The sequence below is a fragment of the Podarcis tiliguerta genome (genome assembly GCF_965153285.1).
Source record: "Podarcis tiliguerta genome assembly, chromosome: 11".
NCBI classification, from domain to species: domain Eukaryota; kingdom Metazoa; phylum Chordata; class Lepidosauria; order Squamata; family Lacertidae; genus Podarcis; species Podarcis tiliguerta.
Genome location: NC_139544.1, coordinates 39,360,862 through 39,388,482, shown reverse-complemented (window position 1 = coordinate 39,388,482; position 27,621 = coordinate 39,360,862). Strand labels below are relative to the sequence as shown.

At 41.0% G+C, this 27,621-nt stretch overlaps 3 protein-coding genes across 14 annotated transcripts in view; 2 read left to right on the top strand and 1 right to left on the bottom strand.

The window, feature by feature from the left end:
* Positions 1-3,439, top strand: part of NDUFAF2 (NADH:ubiquinone oxidoreductase complex assembly factor 2) — a 49,600-nt gene extending 46,161 nt beyond the window's left edge. Inside the window, exon 4 of the mRNA XM_083404444.1 lies at positions 2,911-3,439. Within this exon, the coding sequence (XP_083260570.1) occupies positions 2,911-3,165 (255 nt within the window). The 3' untranslated portion in view covers positions 3,166-3,439. The remainder of the gene's footprint in view (positions 1-2,910) is intronic.
* SMIM15 (small integral membrane protein 15) lies at positions 606-11,060 on the bottom strand. 4 transcript variants are annotated; one of them, XR_014503106.1, is made up of 4 exons: positions 10,936-11,060; positions 9,840-10,090; positions 7,325-7,403; positions 606-5,650 (listed from the first exon to the last, which is right to left on the bottom strand). XR_014503106.1 is itself a non-coding variant. In XM_083404479.1 (3 exons), exon 3 carries the CDS (start codon positions 5,620-5,622, stop codon positions 5,395-5,397), a length of 228 nt encoding a protein of 75 aa, XP_083260605.1. In that variant the 5' UTR covers positions 5,623-5,650; positions 7,325-7,403; positions 9,840-9,971; the 3' UTR covers positions 606-5,394. The 4 variants fall into 4 exon arrangements, 3 of the variants coding, with proteins under 3 accessions (XP_083260605.1, XP_083260606.1, XP_083260607.1); XM_083404479.1 differs by lacking the exon at positions 10,936-11,060 and having other exon boundaries at positions 9,840-9,971; XM_083404480.1 differs by lacking the exons at positions 9,840-10,090; positions 10,936-11,060 and adding an exon at positions 9,412-9,547.
* Positions 9,807-27,621, top strand: LOC310660026 (THAP domain-containing protein 6-like). 9 transcript variants are annotated; one of them, XM_083404391.1, is made up of 6 exons: positions 9,807-9,941; positions 22,105-22,308; positions 23,747-23,954; positions 24,370-24,489; positions 25,493-25,609; positions 27,301-27,621. In XM_083404391.1, exons 2-6 carry the CDS (start codon positions 22,229-22,231, stop codon positions 27,421-27,423), a joined length of 648 nt encoding a protein of 215 aa, XP_083260517.1. In that variant the 5' UTR covers positions 9,807-9,941; positions 22,105-22,228; the 3' UTR covers positions 27,424-27,621. The 9 variants fall into 9 exon arrangements, with proteins under 9 accessions (XP_083260517.1, XP_083260522.1, XP_083260525.1 ...); XM_083404396.1 differs by lacking the exon at positions 27,301-27,621 and adding an exon at positions 26,698-27,290; XM_083404395.1 differs by having other exon boundaries at positions 9,941-10,066.

Sequence of the window (27,621 nt, the reverse complement as noted above, 5' to 3'; positions counted from 1 at the left end):
TAAGCATGTCCATAGATCATCCAAACTATATGTTCTACATAAGAATGTATGATTTTCCCATTTTTAAAATGCAGGTCTACCATGCCCACCTCACCCCATTGTATGTAAATGTCTCTCTGCCACCTTGGAAGCCCAGCTGTGTCCAGGGGGGCAGAAAGGTTCTACCAGCAATTCTGCTGGCAATAATACATGGAAAGCCCTAAAGGGGCACTGGGGTGGGGTGCTGGGGGCTTTGGATCTCAAGCCCCATGGATCCCCAGAGGCAGACACACTTAATGTTCAGAAACAGAGCACATATGAGCACATGTTCAGCCTGAGTTGGTTTTTAGTGCCAGAACGAAGTTCACGCTCCTTGCATACAAAAATCTACCCCTAGATTTCCAGTCCCTGGTTTTCTTGATTTCATCTGGGTTTTTTGGGTGGGGCGGACTGCTGTTGTGTTACACTGTGTGTCATAAACCCACATGCATGTCCAAGCACTCACATATAATCATACACACCAATGAGAGGTTTGGGATCTTTTGTTGGGATTATGACGTGTGCATGTTATGAATATGTAATAACTGTTAACCATATACTCACAAGAATTTCGCACACCAAAGGAATAAAGAAAGCTTGGTTTATTATATGAAACAGAGGTGACAGACTATATGCTACTTCAGATAGCAAATTACAACTTAAGCAGACAGCAACTCAGACAATACATACACACCTTGATCTAAAGAGTAACAAAGATAACCTAATGGTCCTAACCTAACAATGTAGTCCAGGGAGGAAGTACATAAGATCATCTCTTTTTTTTAGAAATTCCTGCCAGAGCATTAAGGAAGTGACCTCATACAGTCCCTTCTGTATTGATTCAGTAACTCTCTGAATGCCAGCCCCTCAATGTGCCTGTCTGGCAATCATGCATTTGTGATTTTGACTGGAAATCCCACATAGATAAAATGAAATAAAATGTCATCTGGGGGTTTGTTTGGATATGCACTGTTTCTCTGTAACTATCTGGTCAATGTCACCTCTTCCTCCCTCCCTCCTCCTCTCCATAGTCCAAATGTTACTGCAAATATCTGTATTCCTTAAGGGCCTGACCTTTCTATTCTAGAAAAATTAGTAAGTTAATTGAAGTCAATTGAATTGTTTTCAACCAGCATTAGATACACAGTTAGGTTTATTACATTGTGATAATGGAGATTCATTACTCTGCAATCTCAATTTCATTTTGATATGGGAATTTGGTTTTCTTTTGAGCTTATATTTGGCAAAGAGTCATTTGATTATCTGTAGTCATTTCCCCCCTCACTTTGTCTAGGTTCTTGTGAAATTATGTTATATACTTGTTCTGTTTACAACCCCCTTTCCTTTTTCTATCTCAGAAAGTTACTGAACTGGTGTGAAGTCAGCATATTTACACTATTCTTTTGGTAGTGTTGCAGTAAATATTATCATTATGCACCAGTTTTTTTATTAATCTGTTTGTAATATTGCAGGCACTTTGCAACAGTGCATATATTATGAAGTCTTGGCTTGAAGTTGCATGATGGAGTTATTTTGCTGAATCGCATCAGACGTAGAGTGTCTGTAGAGGGGACTTCCTTGAGACTTTGTTATCCCTAAGAATGGGAGCTGTAGCCCAAGAGTTGTTTGGTTCAAATCTTGCAGTACCCATGATCTCAAGTAAATGGTTCTATGCAAGTGATTGTTGCTTCAGCCTGTTCCCTTCTCCCACCCCATCCCCCCAAAAATGTGTACGTGTGGTACTGCTAATACTAGATTGTGACAAATTTTGAAAGTTGAAACCCTTGAAAATACCAGTGCTAAAGTACTTCCCCCTTATGCAAACACTTGATACCATCCTTGTCTGTGATGCCTCAGACTGAATGGAGGGAGCATTCCCTACCTCACAGAGAAACTTGGATGTCTGGACTAATTTGGGGTGGAAAGCATCATAAAAAAGCACTGTATTTGTTTTTGACTTCCTGATAATTAAGTGGGTCCAGTAGAATTAAATATCTTGAGCACTGTGATCAATATGAAGCCACATTTTACAATACTATGTGCTATTTCCCATTGGCATGCATCCAGAAAGTGCACTTTTTATATATAGATAAATGTATCACTTAATTTCTAGAATACACACTACGTATGTTGCCAAACCCTTTGGTGCTTTAGATACCTTCATATCTTTACTGACTTCATCTCAGCATGATGCCAAGGGGACCTGCTGAAGTCGATTAACCAGATCATTAGCAATTAATCCCCCTCTGTTCCAGTGGGACCATTATCACTGCCTTGTGCTAAGCTTTTACATCTGTTCTCTATGTTGAAATATCTAAACTCTACTGAAGTCCATTTGGTTCTTTCTAGATTATTGACCTAGCATAGAAATCAAATTGCAGAGAAGATATTGACGATATGCTGCACACATTTTATATTTCTTATAGTTTATATGGTCATGAAACCTAGTCAGTATAATTTTAACTTCCTCTTAATAATTTTTGCAAATTTGTTTGATTTTAATTATTGGGTGTGAATACACATGAACCACATTTATGTGAAACAATCATACAAAAAAAGATACTTTTAAAAAAGAAGTTGTGTTTCATTTATGTAAAGGATTGCCTGCAAACCCAGTGATGTTCAGTGTTAGTAGCTTATCTCATGAATTTTCATTTTGTTTGATAGGGCTTTTATCCATTGTGAGAGATTGATACTGAAAAATCATTTTGATATGTATATAAATATTAGAATTAAAATATACTTTCAGACTCATTCAATTAAAACAGTGAAATTATTCCAGCAGATGGATTTTGACTTCTGCCTTAAAAATTACTTTGTTTAAATCATTGCCTTGTGAGACATTCACCTGTTTCTTTCAGTCACTTAAATGCATTATTGCATTTTTCACAGGAAATTCTTAAGAATGTGGATTATAAAGAAGAAATAAAGAAGAAGATTGAAGATATTTATGAAAAGGAGAGACTCCTGCAGGCGAAAGAGTACGAAGAGGGGCTTGTAGCAGAACCACTTCAAACTCAGATTAAAGGCCATGCATCTGCCCCTCAGTTTGGAAAGAATGAGCCATCAGAAGATCCAGTCAGTACAGCGAAGACTTTTCAGCCTGGATCCTGGATGCCCCCCAAGGACAGTATCCGTAATAAGTAAGGGGCCCATTGCCAAAGCATCAGAAATTAGATGAAGAATTATGTTAATAAGCAAAAGAGCAGAATGTTACTTTCTTGATTATTGTTGAACTATGATATTATGCACACAGTAAATATATACACTTGAAAATTCAGCAGCGTTTTTAGAAATGATAGCTCCGATTCCAAACACTGCAGCTTCCTTACATTACTAGTGGAATTGATTTCATGGAAACAGGCAAAGCTACTGGTATTAAGTTGTAAAACCAGATTAAATCTTTACCTTCTACAATTCATTCTGAGACATTTTCCATTCATTTCAGGTTTAAATTAAGAGACATTAGTGCTGTTTTATCACTTAAACTGATGTCAGTACTTTCAAATTATTTGCTAATCTTATGCAAGATTTCCATGTGCGTTTGTTCTATTGGCTCACAAGTGGTGAACCCTTAATGTGTTAACTCCTGTAAGCTTTTACTTAGGCTAAACATGAGCTGCAGTCTCACATGAGTTCACAGCTTCTCATATGCTAAAATAATATGCACAAGTAGCAAATTTTATTTTCATGAAAGTAAACCAAAGATTTATGTTTTAGAATCAAACAGTGTTGCTTTGTCCATCATGTTTCTACTTAATAATGTGTCCAAGTGCAATGTGATAGACCCGGTGCAAAATAATAATTCGCGTGCTTTTCAGATAACATATATAAGCCTACCCTGCAATTTAGATGCTCATTGTTAAGAAACTTCAATAGGTTCACAGATTAACAAAGCCAATTTTAAAGTATCATTTATTTAAAGTAGGTTAATGTTGTTGCATTATTTAACTGTGCCAAGAGCAATATGTAGTATTTACAACATGGGCATAGCCTAAACCATTTGGGGGGGGGGGGACATACGCAATTCTGTGAGGCTGTGTTTCTAATGCATTTACTAGATGAAGCTTTAGGTTTCCTAATCTTATCAGTCCTTACACTGGGAAAGGGCTATAGCTCAGTGGTAGGGCACCTGCCTTTCATGCAGAAGGTTCCAGGTAGGGCTGGGAATGTCCCCTTTCCAAAACCGTAACACAGTACTGTACTGAGCTAGATAGGCCAATGGTTTGACTCCGTATAAAGCAGTTTCCTATGTATACCAGCAAACCATTGCTCAAGATAAGGGACAATGGTCACTTGTTAGCAATGCAGTATAACAAACTCAGGGCAAAATACTATCAACTGATGCCAATCCAGGATCTTATCGCTGTGCAATAGGCCAGTGCTCTTCACTTTTCTTTTGACAGTTGTGATATAATACAAAAGGTGTCGTGGCACTGAGGAAGTACTGGGTGTAAGTTATTACAGAAACCAGTTTTTCAATAGCTGTGGTATTATATTGCCTAGGAGGAACAGATACTGTGGGGCACCTTCACTGGCCAATAGGATTGATGCTTTAAATAAGAACCAAGAACTAAGTTTAGTTAGGAGGGACACCAGATTCTGTCTAAATGTTGATTAGGACTCAGAGTGCTCTCCAATGTACATTTGCTTAAATATAGCAGCATTGTATGTGTCTACCACATTCCCCAATACATAATTATTCTTTGTGTAAAAAGAATGAAGCTGCACCTAATAATCCTATGTGTTCACATCCCACTTCCACATCACATTTCCATGGTCAGTCATTATTCCCAATTATTGGTCATATTTCACGTCCCCCCCCCAAAAAAAAAGTAGGTACCCAGTAAACACCACTGCCATTTACACTAAAGAAAAAGGGCAGACATACACTTCTGTAAGAATGTTAATTACCAGGTAAGATTCCATAGTCAAGGTAGTACAAGTTCCAACAAATGAATTGATCACTGCAAGATGAAAATACTGACTTTTACAATGAAATCAGGAGAGTCTGGTATATAGAAATAAGTCACAGTAGAAAGAAGCTATCCTGTTAAGTCTGTAGTAGAAAAGAGTGTAGAAAATAAACAGTACATTGCTTTACCATGCTATAAAATCATAAGTAATTAGGTTTTCAATCAATGAAACAATAATTTTAAAAAGACACTTTAGACATGTACTGTAGTGTACAAATATACCCTAAATTAGGAAGTAAGTCCTAATGAATTACCACAGATTAACACAAAGTAAAAAACAAGTCATTTCAAGAATATTCAATTTTATGCACATCCATCTCTGTTGAAGATTACAATGCAAAGATGCAAATTTAAGAACAGTGCCTTTTTGAGAAAAGTTCTGTCCAGTAGGATTGACATCTTAGTCCTTCTTTGTTCGTTTAGCTTTAGCAATATTTTCCTGGCGCTTTTGTTTCTTCTTTTGCTCTCGCTCTTTGGCTTCAATCATTTTCGCTAGTTTCCATGACAGTACTGCACTTGCTAAGAATAGAGGTGTCAGAGCTAGGATCACTGTTGTAAGAAATCCATAAGGATCCTTTGCAGCCCATTCCACAATATATTCAGCCCAAGATTTGATATAATCAAACATCTTTCCTGCCACCTAATTGGGGGAAATCCTAAAAAAGAAGCGGTGACACAATTAGATACACTAAACAATTGAATTAACGGGTCAGCATATTAATTTAGGTATTTACAGTATAATGCAAATTTAATTGCCCAAACTGTGGATGGCAAAAGCTCTTTTTTAAAAAGGTACTCTCTCCTCTAAGATCATGCTTGCTACGATGCATGCATAATCTCAAAACGTAGTAGGGTTTCTTTCTTTAAAATGATTGGTTTTTCCTCATGGAGATTTAACCGTTTGTTTGATTGACTAACATTTATTTAAACTGGGTGATTGACTAACATTTATTTAAACTGGGTGATTGACTAACATTTATTTAAACTGGGTGATTGACTAACATTTATTTAAACTGGGTGATATCCATTATGGAGATCCTAGAGATATTCATTCCTTAGTTCAAGGTCAGCCTTGAAATGACTCCAGGACTCCAGGAAGAGTAGTTAACAGTCCTGCTATGGTATCTGCTACCAATTAGTAACATATACTGTAAGTACATTTGTACCATGCTATGGGGGAAAGGGTAGATGGGATTATGTCTGGCCTTTAAACACAACATCCTAAACTGGGATGACTTCTTTAAGGGTTACTTGGTTCCCCCAAATATATATATTTACTGAGCATTTTTAATTGTATTTATGCAATTAATGCAATTTATGTACATATTTAATTTATGCTCTGAACTTCCTTAGGTCCTGCACTGAGAGAAAGGCAGGTTATAAATAAAATAATTAATATAACATGCAAACATCCACTCATTTTACAGGAGAACTGGCACAATTCTGTGCTGGTCACTCCTTTAATAAGCAAGCCACTCAGGTAAGGAAATATTTCCACAGAGAACAGAATTTGGCAATGTACTTAAAGCTGCCATAACAATGAATTATAACGATGATTCACAGGACCAGACTGCCTGAAATTCTTCTTCCATGGGTCACATGAATACTTTACTTTTTCCTCATAAAATTTAATAATTTTACACACTTCCTGTTCATAGTTAATGCCAATACTGTATTTTAAACCACAAAGGATAAAATAGATGTTATGGTGAAATGAAAACACAGTAGTTAACTATGCTTTTCAGATCCGGACACTTAATTCTATTGATGGATGAACCTTCTCCTCATGCCAGTGGTACATCCATGTCTGTATTGTGTGCTTATCACAGGCCACTGACACAAATAGGAACACATCTGCACTCAGCACCCACCAGTTGTTTCACATGACTACAGCTGGATCATGGCCTTTGGTCAATGCCTTGTCCAGATGAGAATGCATTATGGGTTGGATTCAAGAAACAAGTAAAGGAAGATAGCTACAAGCAGTGTTTCACTGCCAGAATTCCTGCAGTGTTACAAATGTTCTCATGCTTCTGCAGGAAGTTACAGAAGCAGATCATCTTAAATTCAGTTTATTTTTTTCCTCTCGGCACTCTTCTGCAAGATGAGCTGCAGAGTACTTTTTAAGCACATCCAGTGTCTTGAATTCTGCCCTGTCATATCTCTCTTTTAAGCATATGTAAAACAGCTTTGCTAACTTCATCTCTCTCTTCTGCTGCCATGACCACACTATCATCTCAGGTCCTTTCACTGGGATCCCAGGTATCCTCCAAACCAACCCCTATTTTTTACAATTACATTAATATAATGTACCAGTAAATAAGACTTACCCAAGAGGCAAAGAAGCTCCAGTTTAACTATACGCAAGAGAACGGGATACCGTTGTCATAGAGAACAAAAGGAAATCACCTTTAAAAAGGTAAAGTAACTTCAGATTATTAAAATTGCAGGGCAAAAACAATCCAAACTTAAACAATACTTGCGTGTTTGGTTGTAAAGGGCTGCACAACATTCAAGCTGGAGGGCTGACATAAGACCTTCCTTCTGACCCTATTATTACTGGAGGGGCGCAGAGAATACAGATACTCACTTTGGAAACACGAGTCAGGCTTTAAGCCAGGTACGGGGAACCTGTGACCCTCCAGATGTTGCTGAGCTACCACTCCCATTACTCCTGACGGGCTGATGGGAGCTGGCGTTTCATACATAAATGTGGCAGATTTATGCGCAATTCTCACATTTTGGAATTTACCATCTGTCGCAATCAAGATGTTAGAATAAAGCGAGAGAATCAGATCCACTGAGGCTAGTGCAAGAAACAATGTTTTAATGACAGCCGTTTTAGGCAAAACATTTGCACTCTACTATGAAACGATAAATGGATGCTAGCTTCTTTCAATAGTGGAAAAGGCAACCATTACAGGTCTTTTGGGAAAAGGAGAGCCTGTATTAAACTGGATTGGTCTAAATGGCTGCTAGAACTGTTACAGTTCATAGGGTTGTCACACACAATTCTTTTAAGCTTTCAATTCTATCTCCAATTTCATGTACATCTAGGGTGAGTTCATGCCTCAGACAGCAATTCCATAAGACTGCCCCAGGGTCATATCTGTATGGAGAATTGAAATTCTGTTACTTGAGTCCAACTCTTCATCGTGGACACAGCCTCCACTTGTCAGCAATAATCTCCACAGTGACAGATGAAAGTACACCTGAAATACCCCTCCTTTGTTCCTAGCATACACTTATTTGAAGCACATGGTTGCCATATTCTGTTCTAAACAAGAATAGATAACAGCTTTGGAGAAGGACTTGCTAGCCAACTATTTCTGTTTGAAACGTAGGAGCAACTGATGTAAACAACAATGCACGCTCAGAACTGCAACTGAATCCTTGAGGATTAGCAGCACAGTCCTGTGCATATTCATTCAGAAGTAAGCCCTATGTACGATGCGGGTGGCACTATGGGTTAAACCACAGAGCCTAGGACTTGCCGATCAGAAGGTTGGCGGTTCGAATCCCCATGACGGGGTGAGCTCCCGTTGCTCGGTCCCTGCTCCTGCCAACCTAGCAGTTCAAAAGCACGTCAAAGTGCAAGTAGATAAATAGGTACCGCTCCGGTGGGGAAGGTAAACGGTGTTTCCGTGGGCTGCTCTGGTTCGCCAGAAGAGGCTTAGTCATGCTGGCCACATGACCTGGAAGCTGTACGCCGACTCCCTTGGTCAGTAAAGCGAGATGAGCGCCGCAACCCCAGAGTCGGTTACGACTGGACCTAATGGTCAGGGGTCCCTTTACCTTTACCTTTTTAAGCCCTGTGTACAACATTGACTTAATACTAAACAAGGCATACTCTCAAGTAAGGAGAAGAGATTGCAGTCTAAAGCTGGTTTAACATGACTGTTACTAGAAAAGCACGAGGCAAACACTTTTACATGTACACCCAACCCCCTCAGCATCTTTTCATATTTACACTCAAGGTGGCTAACACATATTTGCAGATGTGGAGGGGACAGGGTATCCTATGTAATTTAACAACTACAGCACTGCTTTGCAGTTGAGACTTGCCACTGGAACATTTCTAAAATTAGGACTGCCAGCGCTTTTCCTGAACGCATAGACAGCTCCTCATGTTGGTTTCGTAGAGACAAAACCCAAAGTTAATTGTAGGGGAATGCTTTTAGCAGGACCAACGGAAACCTCCCCGGACAGGGACAATGCAGTTAAGACTTAATGTAGGCGTTAGAATAAGACACGGAAAAGGAGCACAAAGCCAGCAGCAGCAGTTTATCCGAAGGTCATATCCGCTGCTGCTCTTAAAAAACAACATATGCCCCACTATCAACTTCTGAAACGCTTCGGCAGCAGCCGCGTGACTGGGAAGACGCAGGCGCGCCCCCGGCCTTGAGAAAAACCACACCTGTTGGGCTTCTGCCTGCGCGAGACGGCCGTTAACCAGAAGAACGCAGCGTGGGGGGGAGGGGCGGAGCGCGAAGCGGGAGAGGTTGGCCGAGGAGCGCGAGGGCCGGAAGCGAGACCGGGAAGGGCTCCCGCCGATTCCTTCGGGGGGAAAGGACAGACTCCTCCCCCGGCGGGCTCGAGGCAGCGGCAAACCGCAGTAGGAAGCGGCCTGGCCTGAGGATTAGGAGAGGAAGCGGGTATCCTCCGCCCGGCGGGGCCCGGCCTCCCTCTCCCTCAGCGGAGCCTCGTCAAGCGCCAGGGGACGCGGGAGCCGCCTTTGCCCTCACGCCTCAAAGCCCCCCCCCTCCCACAATGCCTCCTCCCATTGGAATCGCCCAAGGCAACCCTCCCCTCCCCCACCCGTCCCCGGCTAAAATATTCACTCACTCTCCAACCGGAAGCAGGAAGCGGGTAAAGGAAGTCCACACACCCACTCCGTTTCGACTCTGTTGTCTTGAGCGATCATAGAGGGTGCAGTCGGCTAGAAAGGTCAGTAGCAGATCCTCGCCGCAAGATTTATTGTCATATGCAAGCTGTAAATCGCCCCGCGGTCTGGAGACGGAACTTCCGGGTTCCCGTAGACCCGATTCGCCTTCCTCCGCCTCCCGAGAGCGGTAGTGAGAGCTGCCCATAGAAAACTGTGGAGAAGCGAGGTGGGGGTGTTTATTTGTTGCTTAGATTATGAGACCGTAGCGTGTCCACCAAGAAACAAAAAGCATTAGGTACGGTGCTTCTCACTCGCAAGCTTTGTTTCAGGTCAAAATGTGCACATGGCTTATTTAAGGCTGGCTCTGTTGCGGCCAACGATCCATTATCTCCGTGTTGGAGGTGGCTAGAAGAGTGAGGGCTGACGCAGGCTTGGGTTTTCAGTCTTCCATACAATACACCTCTCAGGTTGGAGCAAAGTCCTAAACCCGCTCCCAGCCACGATCCAATACTTAATTGCGCGTGGAAGCCTTGCCCTCCATAGTCTTGTGTTTATAACTAAAAAAATCCAATAGAATCACAAAGTTTTTGACGCAAATAAGATCTGGGTTACAAAGAACACGACCCTCCTGCTTTGGCTATTCCTGCTTTGGAGCCAGTGTGGTATCGGACCAGGACATGGGAAACCAGGGCTCAAATCCCCATTTGGCCTCGAAATTCACTGGGTGATCTTGGGCCACTCATAGCCTTTTAGCGTAACCCACCTGTTTGTGGGGATTAAATGAGTGGGGAGCCACGTGCGCCACTTTCAGCTCCTTGGAGAAGGTGAACCATAAAAGCAATCAATTAATAATCGTTTGACAAGGTGGAGATGGAGAAACCTAATTGCCTCCCTGCTGGATCAGGCCAGTGGCCCTTCTTACTCCAGCATCGTGTCCTCAGAGTTGCCTGTCAGCTGCTTCTATGGGAAGCGCGCCAGCAGGACTGGAGCGCAGTGTTGCCCAGCAATCCTCAAAACACGCTCTGCTGCGTCTGTCTTTCTCCATGGTTTACTTACGGGCAGTTTTCTCTTCCACACCCCCTGTAGTTTGTGGGGGGAAAGGAATCGGGAAGTGTGAGTGTCTGGCTGTTAGAGCAGCTGGTTACCGTTAGAGACACATACAGTATATAGTTCTGTGTTGAATCCGCAAGAGCGGTCACGTGGCTAGAGGCGCGCCTGAGCCGCCATTGCTTTGTGGGGGTTGTTGCGTGTGTGAGGGGGAATGAAGGCAGCCAGAGCGGAATCTGGAGCGAGGAACTTCCGGGGAAAGGCGGTAGGTTCGCTCCGCGCAGTAGCGAAGCGCTCGCCAGCGGCGCCCTTTCTTTCCCGCGCTCTGAATGGGACTCCCGCGAGGCGGGCGGGGCACGTCTCTCTCTCGGGCTTTTGGAGGAGAAGGATGCTCGGCATCCAGAGAGGGCTGGGGTTTGTTTGCCCCGTTGAACTCCTCCTTTCTGGTGAATTGTTCCTGCGGTTGGGTTTGCGCACCGTTTAAAGTCCCTCCGCATCCCCGCCGGTTGCGGAGGCAGAGACTGGACCCGATAAATCAACACAACAGCAGCATTTTATAAACTGCCAAGCGATTTTCTGTTTTAAAAAAGAGGCTCCCGTATGTTATACACACATACATGCAAAATTCGTATAGAAATGTATATCCCTGGGGACCCTTTCAGCAGGTTTACAATCTGAATTTACACACAGCACAAGACAAGTAAATAAATGAATCAGGATAGGGTTCGCAGGATAAGCTACTCTTGATTTCTTTCAAAAAGCAGGGAATCACAAAGTCCTTTTGTCCCTAAACCTGGCCACAAGGTGTAATGCAGAAACGTTACAACGAATCAAATGATTTAAAGTCTACTGTTCGCTTATAATACCATAGATATTTGTATACATACATACATACATACATATATACACAAATATGTCCGGAAAGGGTTCCTGTAGTACCTCAAGGAGATTTCAACATTCTTTGTTAATAAGCTAGATGTTAATTATTCTAAATCTTATCAGAAGCACCACACCAACACTTGCAAAGGTGTAGCTTGAGCAGATATATGAGTATCAAAAAGTTCCCAACTGATTTCACTAGTTTATATCTATATTTTGAATCAGCCGTCATGCTGTTTTACCATGGTATAAGCTGGGCAGTTAGATATACCTTCTACTGTTCTTATGACTGTGCATTTAAAATGCAGCCTAAAAACAGCAGCAGAATGTTAAATAGCCATGGCACATACCTTTGGAAAAAGATTTCCCCGAGTGCTACTTTGTGCTGTGCAAACTGAAATTCCTTTTATTCATAAATAAATTCATTATCTTGGACATTGTAGTAAATGATGTAGAACACCTGCTATAGAAGCAAGTGGTGAAAGTAAATAAGACCATTTAAGTTGAAAGATAAGACAAAGCAAGGCAAACCCAGCTGAGCACAGAGTGGCTCGATAGCATTAAGGATCATGATAGAATTTCAATTCTTCTATAAAGGAGGAAGGATACCTGAAAATATTTTAAGGATTTTTAGCCTAAACTTTTTGATTTAATTGTGAAAGCATGACCCCATCTGTATTTGCTATTTACTCTAAAGTAATCCCTCTTCAGTCAATGGGATTTCACCTAGGGTCCTAGCCTTACACTTACCGGTAATTGAATTTTTCTTAGCTTGGGGAACTTGTGGCTTTCCAGATGTTGGATTCCCAACTCCCATCAGTTCCAACCAGCATGCCCAGGAGACAGGGAGGATGGGAGTTGTGACCCAGCAACACCTAGAATCTCAAAGCAATACTGGAACCACGAGCACCCTGAAAGTATAATCCTTGAGTCTGCAGTGGGAGGGAGAAACCATCCAAACTAGGCTGGTTTCCTTTTCCTGGGCAAACTGATTTATTGGCTAGGAACACTTCTCTCATGTCTGGATCAAATATGCACAGAATTGGATTGCATACTGATGTCCAGTGTGTAAATGTGTTGTGGCAGAATACAGGGTGTGTTACTTGACATCTTGTTGTGAGCATTTCGTGGTGGAGTCTCCTTCTTTGGAGGTTTTTAAGCAGAGGCTTGACAACCATATGTCAGGAGTGCTCTGATGGTGCTTCCTGCTTGGCAGGGGGTTGGACTCGATGGCCCTTGTGGTCTCTTCCAACTCTATGATTCTATGATTTCATAAGGAAATTGTTTGGGTTGTATCTGTTAAGCTAACTGCAGGAGAGGACTACTAAGAGAGTGTTAGTGTGACTTGTAAGTACTCTGGTAGTTGCTGTATTCCCATAAGCTTGGGCAAGAAAAAGCGACTATCAAACTTAATAAATAAATAAATGATAATGATAAAATATAAGGGTGGTGATTTACTCAGTTTTACCCACCAAAATTAAGCAACATGACTAATTAAAGTTCATTCATTTCAAATGGTAAAAATTAGTTGAATTACCACCCCAGGTTTTCGCCGACTGACAAAGATGTATTCATTAAGGTGAACTGATGATGGTCAGGGCAAAAAGTACAATCCAGTCTTAAATTTTTTATATTCAGTGGTACCTCAGGTTAAGTACTTAATTCGTTCCGGAGGTCCATTCTTAACCTGAAACTGTTCTTAACCTGAAGCACCACTTTAGCTAATGGGGCCTCCTGCTGCCGCCGGAACAGATTTCTGTTCTCATCTTGAAGCAAAGTTCTTAACCCGAGGTACTATTTCTGGGTTAGCGGAGTCTGTAACCTGAAACGTATGTAACCCGAGGTACCACTGTGTGTGTGTGTGTATATATATATATATAAAGGTAAAGGGACCCCGACCATAAGGTCCAGTCGTGACTGACTCTGGGGTTGCGGCGCTCATCTTGCTTTATTGGCCGAGGGAGCCGACGTACAGCTTCTGGGTCATGTGGCAAGCATGGCTATTAGCCAGAAATGAACTTTGGAGACATTCCTTGGAGTTTTTTACGCAGAGGTTGGATGATCATCATGTATGATTTAGTTGAGATTCCTGCATTGCAGGGGGTTGGAATAGATGACCCTCAAGGCCCCTTCCAACTCTACGATTCTATTATTTCAACTGAACCTCAAGTTGTTGCTGTTGTATGTTTAGAACTGTAGATTTCCCATAAAGGAAAAAGGACTTAGGAAATTTGCATTTCAGTATTTACAATATTCAGCCAGTATGATATATTCTTGAACTATAATAGAATGTTCTGGCTGGTTAGCAGATATGGGATTGGTGATATATCAGGTCCACTCAGAAACAAAACTTCTCATTTTAAAAAACATTGGTGGAATACTTATGCCTTGTCATGGTGACATCAGAAGATTGATGGATGGGTGGCCCCACCCACTTATCAGAGTGGTTCCCAGAGGGCAGAGTAGCTGAAAATCCACCTTACTGGCTGGATCCTGTTCCCCACCCTCATTATAAAACATGGCAATAATTGGAGAAAAGTAAAGAAAACCCAGATCACCCAAATTTCAAAACTTATCCGAATCCATGTAGTAATATGTTTTACAGTACTTTGAAAATAAACTTTCATTTGGTTCTAATGGAAAACGAGGTTTGTTGTTTATTTTATTGGACACATTTTTTATGACAGTTTAAAAAATATTCCCTTCCCCCCCCTCAAGGTGGCTCACAAAATGAAAATGTGGAACAATAATAAAACAACAGTTTAAAAAAATTATACAATATCAAATAATAATCAGTGCATTTCAATGCCATAAAGCACACTGTGGAAGCCAATACTGAGGCAACAGACTCAATATGTAATTCATCACAATCCTATAAATAAATTCATTGCAGCCTTCCATAGTAGTTCAGATTTTGTATTAATCCTGTATAAAATGCTGCCTTTCTGTGCTATACTCAATGCTGCTATAGGAAAAAGAGCTCAGGATACGGGGGGGGTGTCAAAATTTTAGGTGTAAAATAATAAACTCAAAGTAATATCACAGGAAACAAAGACTTGTTCTGAGGCCACAGCGCAGATGGGAAATATTGGAAGTGTTGAAGCTGGGCAAATCTTGCTGTCATTAAATGCAAATACTATAATTTTACAATTTATGCATGTATTCCATTGGTCCATAATTCGTTAGTGAATCTTTCAGGCTGAATTTCAATCTATCTATTGTCCCTAAAATCTTTTGTGTCGTGTGCATCTTTCTGCTACAGATTAATCTCAGGGGTGGCACCGTTGAATTTAGTGAAGTTATATCAGGTATGAATTTTAGGCTATTGCATCCATAAAGAATCATCCCCAGGAGTGAATTATTTCTTTATGCTTCTTCATGAACTGTTTATCTTGCATAATTTCTTGAATCTTGTCTATTCCACCTGCCAAATAATATCCCCCTTGTTTCTGGATGAGTAATGCAGCTCCCCCTGCAATGGCACGTTGGTGAGTGTTTTTCTGAAGGGCCATGAAAATTAAATTTTTCTTGTGCTTCCCCCACCCCCAGCTTGTAAAGTGAGAGTGCTTTATCAGCACTTTGTCAGCCATGTGTGACAGATCTGCAGCATTTGCACAGCAATAGGTAGTATTTCTTACAGTTGTAGTAGAGCCAGCCAAACCTCTTTTGTGACATTGGGAGTTAGATCTTATTTTAAAAACAACAACAATGCCCCAATGTGTTGTGCAGCCATAGAATGCACAATATAGCATCGCTTCATACCATTTGGAGCCTCTGTAGTCATGAAGGGATTGAGGCTGTTCCTTAAAGCACCTCAGTGACAGCACTTTACTTTAAGGAGAAACGCTGTCATTGTTCTGGCCTGACCTTGACCAGAAGCCCAGAAGGCACACCAGTTCACCTGAGAGCAATGCAAGTAAAGGCCAAAATTCCAGCACCACGGAGAGCGCCAAGCCTCCCACAAGCCCTTAAACCTCAATGGGTCTTTTTATCAGTCTCAAGCCTGCTCTTTCTTGGAGCATACAGAGTTTAAAGGGCCAGTCTCCTGGCCTGGGCCTAGCACACCCATCTCATTCCCATTAGTTCTCTTCTGGTTCAGTTCCTGTGCTCATGATCTGGTGACTGAAGACATAAGAGCCCAGGTCTAGGGATGGTCAATTCTTTGAGGACCACAGGGTTTGGGTCTCCGTTGATGTGACAGGCTTTGGCTCAGACCCAGTGTTAAAGACCTATGCCTGAGTCTTGCTCTTCCACTGCCTTTGTTGCCGCTACTACTATTATGGCTTATCCTTCCTTGTCAAAGTCCAAGCTCTTAAGGGGACCGTGACATCATCATCAACAACAACATTATTATTTCATTTCATTCAGAGACTAAGTGAATGTTTTATGTTTTATTATGGTTTTTGTATGTGTTGGAAGCCGCCCAGAGTGGCTGAGGCAATCCAGCCAGATGGGTGGGGTATAAGTAATAAAATTATTACCATTATCATCATCATCTGCATTACCCATCAAGTCTCACTGTGCTCAATGGGACTTACTGCCAAATAAGTTTGCATAGGTCTCCCTAGAGTTGTGTTGAATAATTGAGAGCAACTTGGTGCAACTCATTTGTGGATTAGTCTGTGTGGGCCCAGCACTCTGCAAAGTACAGGCAGAAGGCATGACTGAAGTTTCAGTACACAGTATGTCCCCTCTGGGCAGTAGCAACAAAAAGAAATAGCTTTTAAATGACTGCTATTGGACAGTGTGCTATTGTCTGTACACCTGTCAGGCTGTGAGGTCCCAGACCTGTGCCCCATCTCAGGCACTGTCAACCAAAGGAGGATTTGAAATGGAGGGCCTTTCAGAAGCTGGGCTACAGTGCAAAATCACTAACCTCTTTGTATACAGGCTCTGCTGCAGTGTTGGGGAACTTGTGACCCACCCGCCTGATGCTGTTGGGACTAAAACTCCCATCATCCCTGACCATTGTCCATTTGGCTGATACTGATGGGAGTTGCACGTTGTGATAATAATTATTTAGCAGGGTGGTGATTGGCCCATGTTACTGATGATTCCATTTAAAAAGCGAGTCTCTTATTTCAGGACTTATTTATTTATTTGCTTGCTTGCATTTCTGTTTAATAAATAGATCCAAGGATCACAGGGTGGTTTACAATATTAAAACACCAAAATACGTAACATAGTAACAAGCAAAACAAAAATGAGAACAAAAACAAATGAAGAATTCCTCTTCCCACGACACATTTAAAAGGGTATCGGATGTTAATCAGCCAAAATTTTAAAAGGCAATAGTTTGTTTAATTAGCCAAAAGCCTAGGAAAAGAAGAACACTTTTGCCTGGCACTCACTTGGGTCCTGAGCTGAGTTCAGTAGTATATTAGTTTCCCTAGATATAGCCATTCTGCTCCCTTAAGTTATGTACTAAAGACTGAACTAACCTATATACTGCCCCAGGGCTTAATGGAGGACTTCAGCAGAGAATAATTGCCAAGAGGCTTTAAGGCCCTTTGGTACTGCTAGATTAATGCAAACTGGCCTCTTCAGGCTTCTTGAGGTCTAAGCATTTTGCTTTGCCAGAAGGGATGACTGAAATTCATTTCATACATTGCCTTTAATGAAAAACAGTGAGATACAGTAAATGCAGATTAATTGTGCTGCTGGTCTTTAATTCCTCCTCATGTTACATTTGCAGTCAAATGAAAGAGAAGAAGGAGACCAAAAAATCATTAGCCTCCAGGCATATTGCTGGAAGCAGTAATCTCTTCTTATCTGCTGAGTTAAGTGCTGGATGAATTCTTGTGTGGTGTTTTGAACTCTGTCTTTATGCATTGACTACCTGACATGGAATACACCTGGCCCTGAACTGACCTCCCTCCCACTTCTGGAAGTGATCACAGCATGAGGCAATGTGCCTCCAGGCTAATGATCTTTTTTTAATGTCTCAACTCTCATACATGAGCAGAAATGACGATTGGAATTGCTGTCCTAATTTGCACAATATATATTGCAAGCAAAATTATATTAAAGGCAATGCATAAAATTAAGTTAATCAGCGGGTATTTTCCAAATTGAAGAAATGACTGTGTAAATAAGGAAGAAGATGCTTTATTGGGTGTAGGTATATGAGGGGGTGTGGGGGAAGAGCTAGAATTGTGTATCAGAAGCGCTCTATATTTTGGTAGAAGGGGAATGGACGTTAGCACTCTATTTCATTGTTGCCTATAGTATAAATATATAGGGAGCCTGATATCCAGTGCCTGCTCACTTTGCAAGAGTGTTCCTGGTACTTCACCTTTGCTGTGTGGGGTCTTGCTGCCCCTGTGGTTATTTTCCGGGGTCTGCACATTTTGGCTGACCTTAATATTTGCAGATGCCACCAGCTCTGTCCTTTTCCTATGTCTTCTGGCATGCCCAGAGAGCTAAAGAAAGGGATAAAAATCTCTCCCTAGCTTCATGATGTGCTTTGGAAATGCTCAAAACTCCTCTAAAGTGTGGCATGGAGACAGTGACCAGTTCTGTCATTGAATCAGGGGTAGCCAATGTGGTGTCCTCCAGGTATTATTGGATAGCAGCTCCCATCAGCCACAGCCAATGGACAGGAATTATGGGAACTGTGCGTCCAATGGCATCTGGAAGGAACCATGTTGGCTACCTCTGCTCTTTCCTGAGGTTGGTACTCATGAAAGATGTGGACTCTTGTCTCTGGCTTAGCATTGCACTTAGATATTCTCTTTGGTGAGAATCTGGAGCTTCAGCTGTTAGCAATACAATAGGGTTAGTAGCATCAGGAATTTGCCATTCCAGAGAGATTCAGAGCTTCCAATATCAGCACCGTGAAGAGCTCCCAGTGAGTCTAGTCTGCCTGGTATGTTTTCCCTCCTTAGATAACATTGGGACCATGTTGTAACAGCAAGGAGATAGAGCTGTCTGAGGTCATCTTCTGCTTTAGGGCTGGAAAGGGCTTGTCTTTTCCTGAGACCCCAGGCTTGGGGTGATGGTGACACTAGGCTTAGAGCAGGGTTGACCTCTGACCTCCCACTGCGTCTCCCAAGTGTCAAGAGACAAGACCCCATCCCTTTCCCAAGGTCCGGCCTCAGAGAGAAGGAAGGAATGGTTCCAGATCTTGATCTCCTTTTTCATGGTATTACTGCCAGAATTCCTTCAAGCCAATGGCAGTTTTCTGCAGGCTTCTGCCCAAGTTATCCCTCTCTTACTCCCTTCCCCTCTCCCAGCCATATCTTCTTATGATCTCTCTTGACTCTCCCAGGTATTATCTGTGGCTTTTACCGAGTCTGCCTAGTTCCATTGGGGTACAGGAGGGGGAAGGCATTCCCTACCCTGGGCAACCATATTCCAGTTTTACTGAGTTTGAGGGGCCCTTATAGTTTGTTGCGTGCCAGAAGACTTGCCAACCAAGGATTTCAAAATGGATGGACCTTTTTTCTTTTAAATACAAAATTAAAACCTTACTAAGATTAATAGATGATCTTGGCCATGCAAATAACTACAAAAGAATTCCAAATCCACATTGTTAAAGTATTGAAACGTAGACCACAAATTCAAGCTTTACTTCAAAAGCAAAATGACATTGAACCATCCTTTATTCGTATTGGCATTGGACATTATTTATTAAGCACTTAAAGTTTCCAAGGCACTGTACAAAGATGTTAAAACACAGCCTTATCTAACAGATGTGATACAATACAGGGGAAATGATGGGGAATGGGGAAAGAAGCAAAATTCAAGCACTAATTTTTCACAAAGTTACATAATGTAGCAATGAATTTTGTCGTCTTAAGGTTGTGGTAACTGATGAAGGCTCTGCAGAGACAATGATGCAACATACCAATTCCCGGGGCTTTAGATGTTACTGCTGCTGTTCCAAATGCTGCTACTTTTGGTGACCGTGGGGGAGAACAGTACCTTGCGAGAAGTATGCTACCTAGCAACCCAGATGTAGCGCCAGATGTTTTGGTTCATAGAGTGAGCAGGACACCTTCTTACCTTGGCTATTCCACCACTTCCAGCTCTTTCTTGCAGCAGGGAAGTCTAGTTTCATTCTTCCAAACACATTTAGAAATTCTGGCTGTGCCTTTGTGCCTGTTTGCAATAATAAGCGTGGAGACTGGATCTATTTATACTGTGCTGAAGTACAGTTAGAAGCTGTTCTGTGTACTTTTCATCCTGATTGGCAGTGTGCTTGAGATGCCGGTCTGTTGTCTTTAGTCGACCTTCTTCAAACACTTTTAAAAGCAATGTATTTACAGCAGAACTATGTCAAGAAGGAAGGTCCACATAAATACACATAGTGGCTGCGTTTGGATGTTTGTCCATATACCCATGCATTCCTCTTTTCCCATCACTTGTTGTGCTCTGGCATAGGGATTTAGCCAGTTTTTCCTGATGACAAACTAGATTGTAACAGGAAACTCTGGCTTAGCCAGTATAAAGTATTTTAACCCCATGCTTGCTTCCATGGAGGAAGGAGGAGACATACATGTGACAAGTATATGAATAATTGTCTCTAGCTTCAAAATAGACATTTCAAGCTTTAAGGAAGCTTCAAGAAGTTGTGGAACTTCTGCTGATGCAGAACACAGTGGAGAAAAGGCTAGAGCAAGGGCGTGCTGGAGAGAGATGTGCCCCTTGCCCATTGTGGTGAATATGACAGTTTTTGGCAAGAATAGCTAGTCATTCCACAGAGGTGAAGGCAACTGTTATTGCCATCCTTGTGAATCTTAAGGTTTGAAGCAAAGCTCTCAAGTGGACTGCTGCAACGGACTTGAGCTTTTTAAGAAAGAGACCATGTCAGTCATGGATCTTGCAAATTCTTTAAACAGATCACTGGTCAGGGGTGGGTTCACAGAAGTCACAACATTTGTTTTTTTTCCTATTGAGGTGGTTAATATCACCCCCTTGGTTGCATTCAAAACCATATGGATACTTTCATGCTAGGTGTTGAGAACAAAAGGTGTGACCCACTGACGCCGAACAAAGCTTATTTTGCATTTTCCCTTGAAGCTTAGATAAAACATATAAACATATAGAATGTGCCACTGCTCTCATTTCTGTTACCTTCAGTACATGTACATTTAAGAAAGGATTAGAGTTTTCAATGGTTGATTTTGCAAAATGGATATAGTTGATTTCTCTTGGCTGATGGGTTTTGCTATTTCAGCAGTTCAAAAACAGTACAAAAATGTGATCTGGCGTTTTCTGCTGCATTTAAATTAAAGTCTGTTACTATTGACTCTGAATGGCTGTTAGCTAAATGCATTTAATGTAGAACACATTCTGACTTGCCCAAAGAATGGCATTTTCCAGTGCTGAGAAAATGGTCCTTGAATTAGAGAATTAGCTCTTCAAAAATGTAGCCAGGGGAGTAATACCTCTTTCTGCATAATTGTGGGGAGGGTGCTCATGTTATTGTTTGAGTGAGTGACACAAAAATAATTGAAAAGCACATAATAGAAACAAATAAGTGGGGACTCCCTGGGAGAGGGAAAGGTTGGGGAGAGGAGGGCAAAGAGAAGGATTCTCCTCCTCTTGCCCTTCCACTTTCTGTTCTGGAAGAGAGATAAAAGGGAGTGGGGGTTAAGGCTGCTTATTCTCCTTTGACCTTTCCTTTGACTCTGAATCATTGTGGTGGTGGTGGTGGGGAGCTTGCACCATGGTTTGGAACCCTTATAATCTATATAGACACTGCGGTATACACCCACACACCCCATATGCACAAATCCCAGAAAGAGGATGTGTGTGACAATCATGTCATGTGTTGATAATAATGATACAATACTTAATACTTGCAAGCTATGCAAGTATTGCAAGAGTGTGTAAACCCACAACAAATGCTCTTCAATTCTATTGCTCTATGATTCTGCCCTTGAATATGTACAAGAATGGGCCTTCAGCCTTTGCACATGCACACATGTACTTTTGGGTAATCATGTTTAGGACTGTGCTGTAAGTGTTAAATAAAGTAGTCATCTCTGTTTAAAATTCAGAAAATTCTGATTCAAAATGATAACTGTCAAAAGGAGTAATGCTGTCTTTTGGATCAAGATCCAACATTGCACCAGAACTTCCCCTCTCTTTCCTGCCTCTTCCAGCTACATTGTTCCCCAATTTGCTCTAGAGACAAATTTTTGAGAAGATGCAGTGGGTGGGGGGAGAGTCCCATTTGCACAAGAGGAAATCTGTTGTGCAAGCAGTATGATACGTTTCTATGTTAAAAAGAAGAATGTAACTTAATCTTAACTCTTTGACAAAAAGATTTTTCTCATTCCCTTCTTTCAGCCTTCTACATGGAAATGAACTGCAGCATCTTCTCCAACGGAAGCTTTTCATCCTAGTGTATTCTTTCCGTGTGCTCTGCTGCTTAGAATTCTTCTTTTCTACAACAGCTTGAAGTAGAATTACCATGGTGAAATATTGTGCAGCATATAACTGCACCAATTCAGACACAAAGTTGAACAGGAAACAGGGAATAACTTTTCACAGGTAAGCGTGAACAGCCTGAGCATAGTGTAAACCCCGATCTTTTATTAATTATCATTATTATTGCACACTATTAGGCATTTGCCCACAGGAATGAATGTTTGGAGGAGGCATATTGTTCACAGTCTCCAAAAATAACATTGCAGGCTACTCCAGATCCTGTTGCATGTTGTGGAGATATTTAATTTAGCTGCCACGCCTGTGCTTGAAATTGCACAAGAATGTGATTTATGTAAGAGCAGAAATGTGGTAATAAATTTTGAATGTCTTAATATGGACGACATGTGTTAATACCAGCATGGAGCAGTATTCCATAGCGGAACATTGTGCAGGGATGTTTGGGAAGAACAGTTCTCATTAGTTCACAAAAGGATCTGTCACCCAAATGCACTATCCCATTTGTGACTCTTTCCAGCAAAATCCAGGAGGACCTTTCATTAAAATATACTGTATTTTCCTCTCTATAACACGCACGTAGTTTTTAGAGGAGGAAAATCCGTAGGCATGCCACCCATAGGCATTCCCTCCATAACACGCACAGACATTTCCCCTTACTTTTTAGGAGGAAAAAAGTGAGTGTTATGGTGCAAAAAATACGGTAATTATTTTCTACATACAGTAAATGTGGGTATGTATTTGAAATATATTATGTTCCAGCTTTCCACTGAATATAGGCAAGGCATGTCAGGCAGGCTGTAGATTGGCAGAAGGCAGAATAAGATCTGTTAGTAGATCTATAGTTGTTTCACCGTAGATCCTGGCTCCTAACTGTAGAAAGGTCTTAAAGGTTTCTTCCCTGTTGAAAATTAAGCTGCTGAAACAAAGAATACCTGGGAGAAATCCAAGAGTGAATTTTCATTCTGGGCTGTGCATGTGCTCAGAAATACTCTGCTCTTCATTCTTAAAATGTGTCCGAAAAATAGAACTGTTTTGCACGTGGTTCTAGTTGATTGATCTCAGGGTTCAGGGGTGGGGTGAGGAGATCCTGCAAGTCTAAAATCTGCTCACAATTGTTCTAAGCATTCCCATAGAATACACCAGTGGTTTTCAACCAGTGTGCCATGGCAGCCTGAGGTGCTTTGAAATGATAGCCAGGGTTGCCACAGGGGTATTTTGTGCACAGCACTTGAAAAATGAGTAGACTTACTTTGTAGATGGGGGGAAATGTTCCTTCTGCATGATTCAGGCCTTCAGCTGCCAATTTGTTTACCCCTCTGACAGTCCTGTACTGTTCTACTTGGAAGTAAGTCTCATTGAGTTCAGTGGTGCTTACTCCTAGGTAAGTCTGTATAGGATTAAAGCTTTATTACCCCAAAAGCTGGGCTGTTGAGCATTTAGCCTGACAACCACGTGTACATAACACTTTCTATATCTTTGTTTCAAATGTGGTTGTTTATAACATTACCATAAGAATATTTGGGTTTTATTTGCTTATAACAAGGTTTCCCAAGGATAATGCAAGAAAGCAAGAATGGGCCATGTCAGTACACCGAGCTGACCCTGTTAGTGGCAAACTTTGGATGCCATCTCAGTGGGACATGATTTGTTCTCAGCATTTTAGCCAAGAGTGCTTCAGAGAAATTAATGGAAAGAAGTTTCTCAAGGAAGAAAGTTGTCCTTCTATATTTTCCTTTCCTGACACTTCTAAGGTATGAGATTTGTGTGATATTCTAATTTTATTATACTGTTTCTTTGTTTCTGGTCCTCAGTTTTGGTGGACCATTCATTCAAGCTTCATCTCTTGTTGCCTTCAGGTGACTAGTGAAGACATTCCTGTTTGGCTTAGTGTCTGGTCTTAAATTAGGGGGCTTTTTTCTGCTGCTGCTGCTGCTATGGGTTGTGCTGCTATTCACTCCCATTTTTATCTAATTATATTTCATTATTGTGATTTTATTTTGTCTGTGTGTGTGCTTTTAATTGCTGCCCGCTGCTTTCTGGGGTCTTGTTCTCTAAAGGTGGGATAGAAAATGTTTAAATAAGTATACCATTCAAGCAGCAGAACTTCTGAATGTAATTGTTGCCACATTTTCAATGACTTCCTAGGAGCTGTTCTTTGTTTCCTAGAAAATACACGCTCCAAAAAGACGAAGAAAGAACTCTAAGTGGGCTGGAGCACTTGACCTCACTCTTGTCAAGGCAAATGGCAGCAAAAATGAGATGTGCAGTCAGCAGATCATGCAAACTGTAAGCAGAAAGGCAAAATGAATTATCTGTTTTGTGGAGATTAGTTTAGTGGATTGTTAAACTGCTGTGTAAATTGTAATTTACTTTTAGCTGGCTTATTGTTGTAATTAGTGTATATTCAGCATATTGAAGGAAAAATTGCTAAGGTAAATAGCCCCTGTGAAGTTAGATTGCTGCAAAATTCCCATTGATTTCAATGCATGTTGATTTGCACCAATCAGGGCTGGCCCTTCCATGAGGCAGAGTGATTTAGAGTGAGGGAGCTGCCTCAGGTGGCAAATTCAGAGAGGCAGAAAGTAGCTAGAGTATCTGTGTTTGCCCTTCAGTTCCTAATAGGTTAGCTTTCTGTCATAGGGTGCATTGGAGGACTCTGTTCCATCACCAGCGCTGAAGTAAAATTCAACTACAAGTCTAGTGAGATTTTGTGCACAGAATGGTGAAGGCACCATCTCATCCTTCATCTCAGGTAGCAAAATGTCTTGGGCAGCTCCTGGAACCAATCTCTGCATGCGTGGAAATTATAGTGAGCCAATGGTTGTGTACAGCGGAATATTTCAGATAGGATTGGACTGAAAATGTAGTAAGCCAAATTCCACAGATTATTTGTAACAGTTATGTAAAGGACATCCAAGTACTGTTTGTCACACCCAACCACAAAACAGATACAGCCATCTTTCTGGTGGCATTTGAGGGATAAGGATGCACTCTTTGGAGCCAGTCCCATGCCTAGAAGCATAATAATACTGGAGCTTCTATGCATTTGTTTGTGTTGAAAAGAAAATTAATGCGCTATACATTTCTTTTTTTCCAGAACAGGTGCATATATTATAGCAACAACATGATATTTTCATCTTTATCAGTATGTAAGATTTCTGATTTCTTCTTGCTCTAGAGAAAAAGAAGAAGAAAAGCAAGGAAATGAAAATCTATCTTTAAAACGTAGCAAAGCACAAAAAAGTTACTTTTCTATCAATGATTTAACCACTTTTGGTTCTTTCTGTAGACACCAGCTAGTGATTCACAAAAATCACTTGAGCACAAAGAGCATAAAGTGGATCTGAATAGCTTTTCTTCAAAGATAAGCCCCACTGAGGTATATAGTGCAAAGTATACCCTCACAGTAAGTATAAAAGCAGTAACTTTGTCAACAGTCCTCTTCAGAATCTAATGATTGTAAATGTTGAGTGCAGAAACAGTTGCTTCATGGTAGGTTTTGGCCCAATCCTGAAATTATGATTCAGATTAAATCTTTAAGGAAGCATGAGATATCAGGGCATTCAGCACAATAATACGACTTTAAATTGAACATGTATGTTAAACTTCAAAATTACATTTAAATGTTGTGCTTGGGTATGTAGAAGCAGAGCCTCAAATTTACTGACTGCTTTTGAAGAAAGGGTTGGTGCTGTGATGTTTTTACTGTTGGTAGTGTTTTTAATGGGTCTTTTTATATTATTGTAATTACATTAGTGTTCAATTACAGTTTAATTATTTTTTTCTCTAGGTTTTTAGCATTTTCTGTTTTATCTGTGTAATCTGTCTTCAGTTCTTGACTAGGAAAAATGCAGGATATAAATATAATAATAATAATAATCTCACAACACTAGCTGAATTTACTGTGTGCTTGCCGAAAGAGAGACAAATCTGTTGTCTTTCCCTTAACCATTAAAAAAAAAATTAATACTCTTCAGCTGCTAGCATATAGCCAATGTTTTGAATAGAAGCTATTCATTACATTCTTACTCCTGTTCCCAGGGAACAGATGCCTGCTTTTCATAACTTCAGCAGAACAGCTCTAAAATTATCTTGATGAATATGACAAGCAATTGTCTAAGTAGTCTACATTCACAACAATACACGTTGTTCTTGATATCAAAAGTGGATAGGTCAAAAAGAGGGAGAGAGAACAGGAGGCAATAATAATGCGGGGCAGGCAGGAAGAGTTAATTTCACATAGAAACTAAGTAACCTCTGGATAAAAATGCATAGGATTGTGATCTTTATCACCCCAAAGCATATTGGAGCAAAAGAAAGAGGTTTATCTGTCTCTGGAAGAAGACAAGTGAAATAGACAGTCAGATTGCCTGGGGAGGAAATTCTATAAATTCAGGTTCACTACAGAAAAGTCACCACTGCTATCTAATAGTGTGTGACATACAAGAAAGATGGTTCTTGAATTCATTTGTGACTGGAAAATTTGGTATGCAGGTGAGGTGTTCAACAAGGTTAAAAACACTTTCCATGATACTTCATGATTTCTACAAGCAAGCATCTCAATGAATTATGATGCACAGAAACATTTTAAGTTGGATGTAGAAAAGATCAAGTAGATCTCTTCTTGCACAAGGGTTCTTTTTTAGTCTTCTCGCTGCCACCACTGCCTCCTCCCCACTACAGATCCCTCCGTCAATCACAAAATCTACTCCTGGATTAGACCACTTTTAAGTATCTGTGTGAGATGGGGCGGGCAGGCTACTGCAAGACAGGGAAATTGGTGGAGTTTAGCAGGGCTGCTGAACAAGGGCAAAAATGCTTTTCCTCTTGAGCAAGATATCTCTGGATCGAAGGCATTAGATTTAGTGTGGTTATACATTTTCAGAGAGTGCATGCCTCTCTATACCAGTTGCAGCAGATCGTTAAGTGGGGAGAATACTGTGGGACTTAGGCCCTACTTATGGGCTTCCCCATAGACATCTCTTTGGCCACTGTGTGAACAGAAGGGTTGGAATAGCTGGGCCTTTGGTCTGATCCTGCAGGGTGCTTGTGTTATTCCACATTACACTGAGTTGTTTTTTGTTTGTTTTTTTGTAGACAGAGCATCATTACCATATTACAGATAGTCCAAAAACACTGAAAAGGAAGCTAGATGAACTTTTGGAGGAGAATGATGAGCTGAGAAGAAGATTAAGGAACAGACCTCCCAAAGAACAATGACTCTTATTCAGATGTGGGTGTTTTAAATGGACAAACATTCTAAGGACATGCATCCAATGAGGTACCCAACAGTGCGGCCTTAGATGAATGCCAGGTCTCATCTGTCACCTGTACTCATTAATGGAATATTATGTATCCCACTGTATTTATGTACATAAATATATTCAAGTTTTCATATAAACAGATTTGGCAACTGTA

What these genes read in the sequence shown, in the direction of transcription:
- SMIM15 (XM_083404479.1), bottom strand. Translation starts at nt 5,622, where the DNA reads ATGTTTGATTATATCAAATCTTGGGCTGAATATATTGTGGAATGGGCT.
- LOC310660026 (XM_083404391.1), top strand. Translation starts at nt 22,229, where the DNA reads ATGGTGAAATATTGTGCAGCATATAACTGCACCAATTCAGACACAAAG. An exon ending in CCTTTCCTGACACTTCTAAG is followed by an intron (nt 23,955 to 24,369) that starts GTATGAGATTTG and finishes TTTGTTTCCTAG; the next exon opens with AAAATACACGCTCCAAAAAG. An exon ending in GTGCAAAGTATACCCTCACA is followed by an intron (nt 25,610 to 27,300) that starts GTAAGTATAAAA and finishes GTTTTTTTGTAG; the next exon opens with ACAGAGCATCATTACCATAT.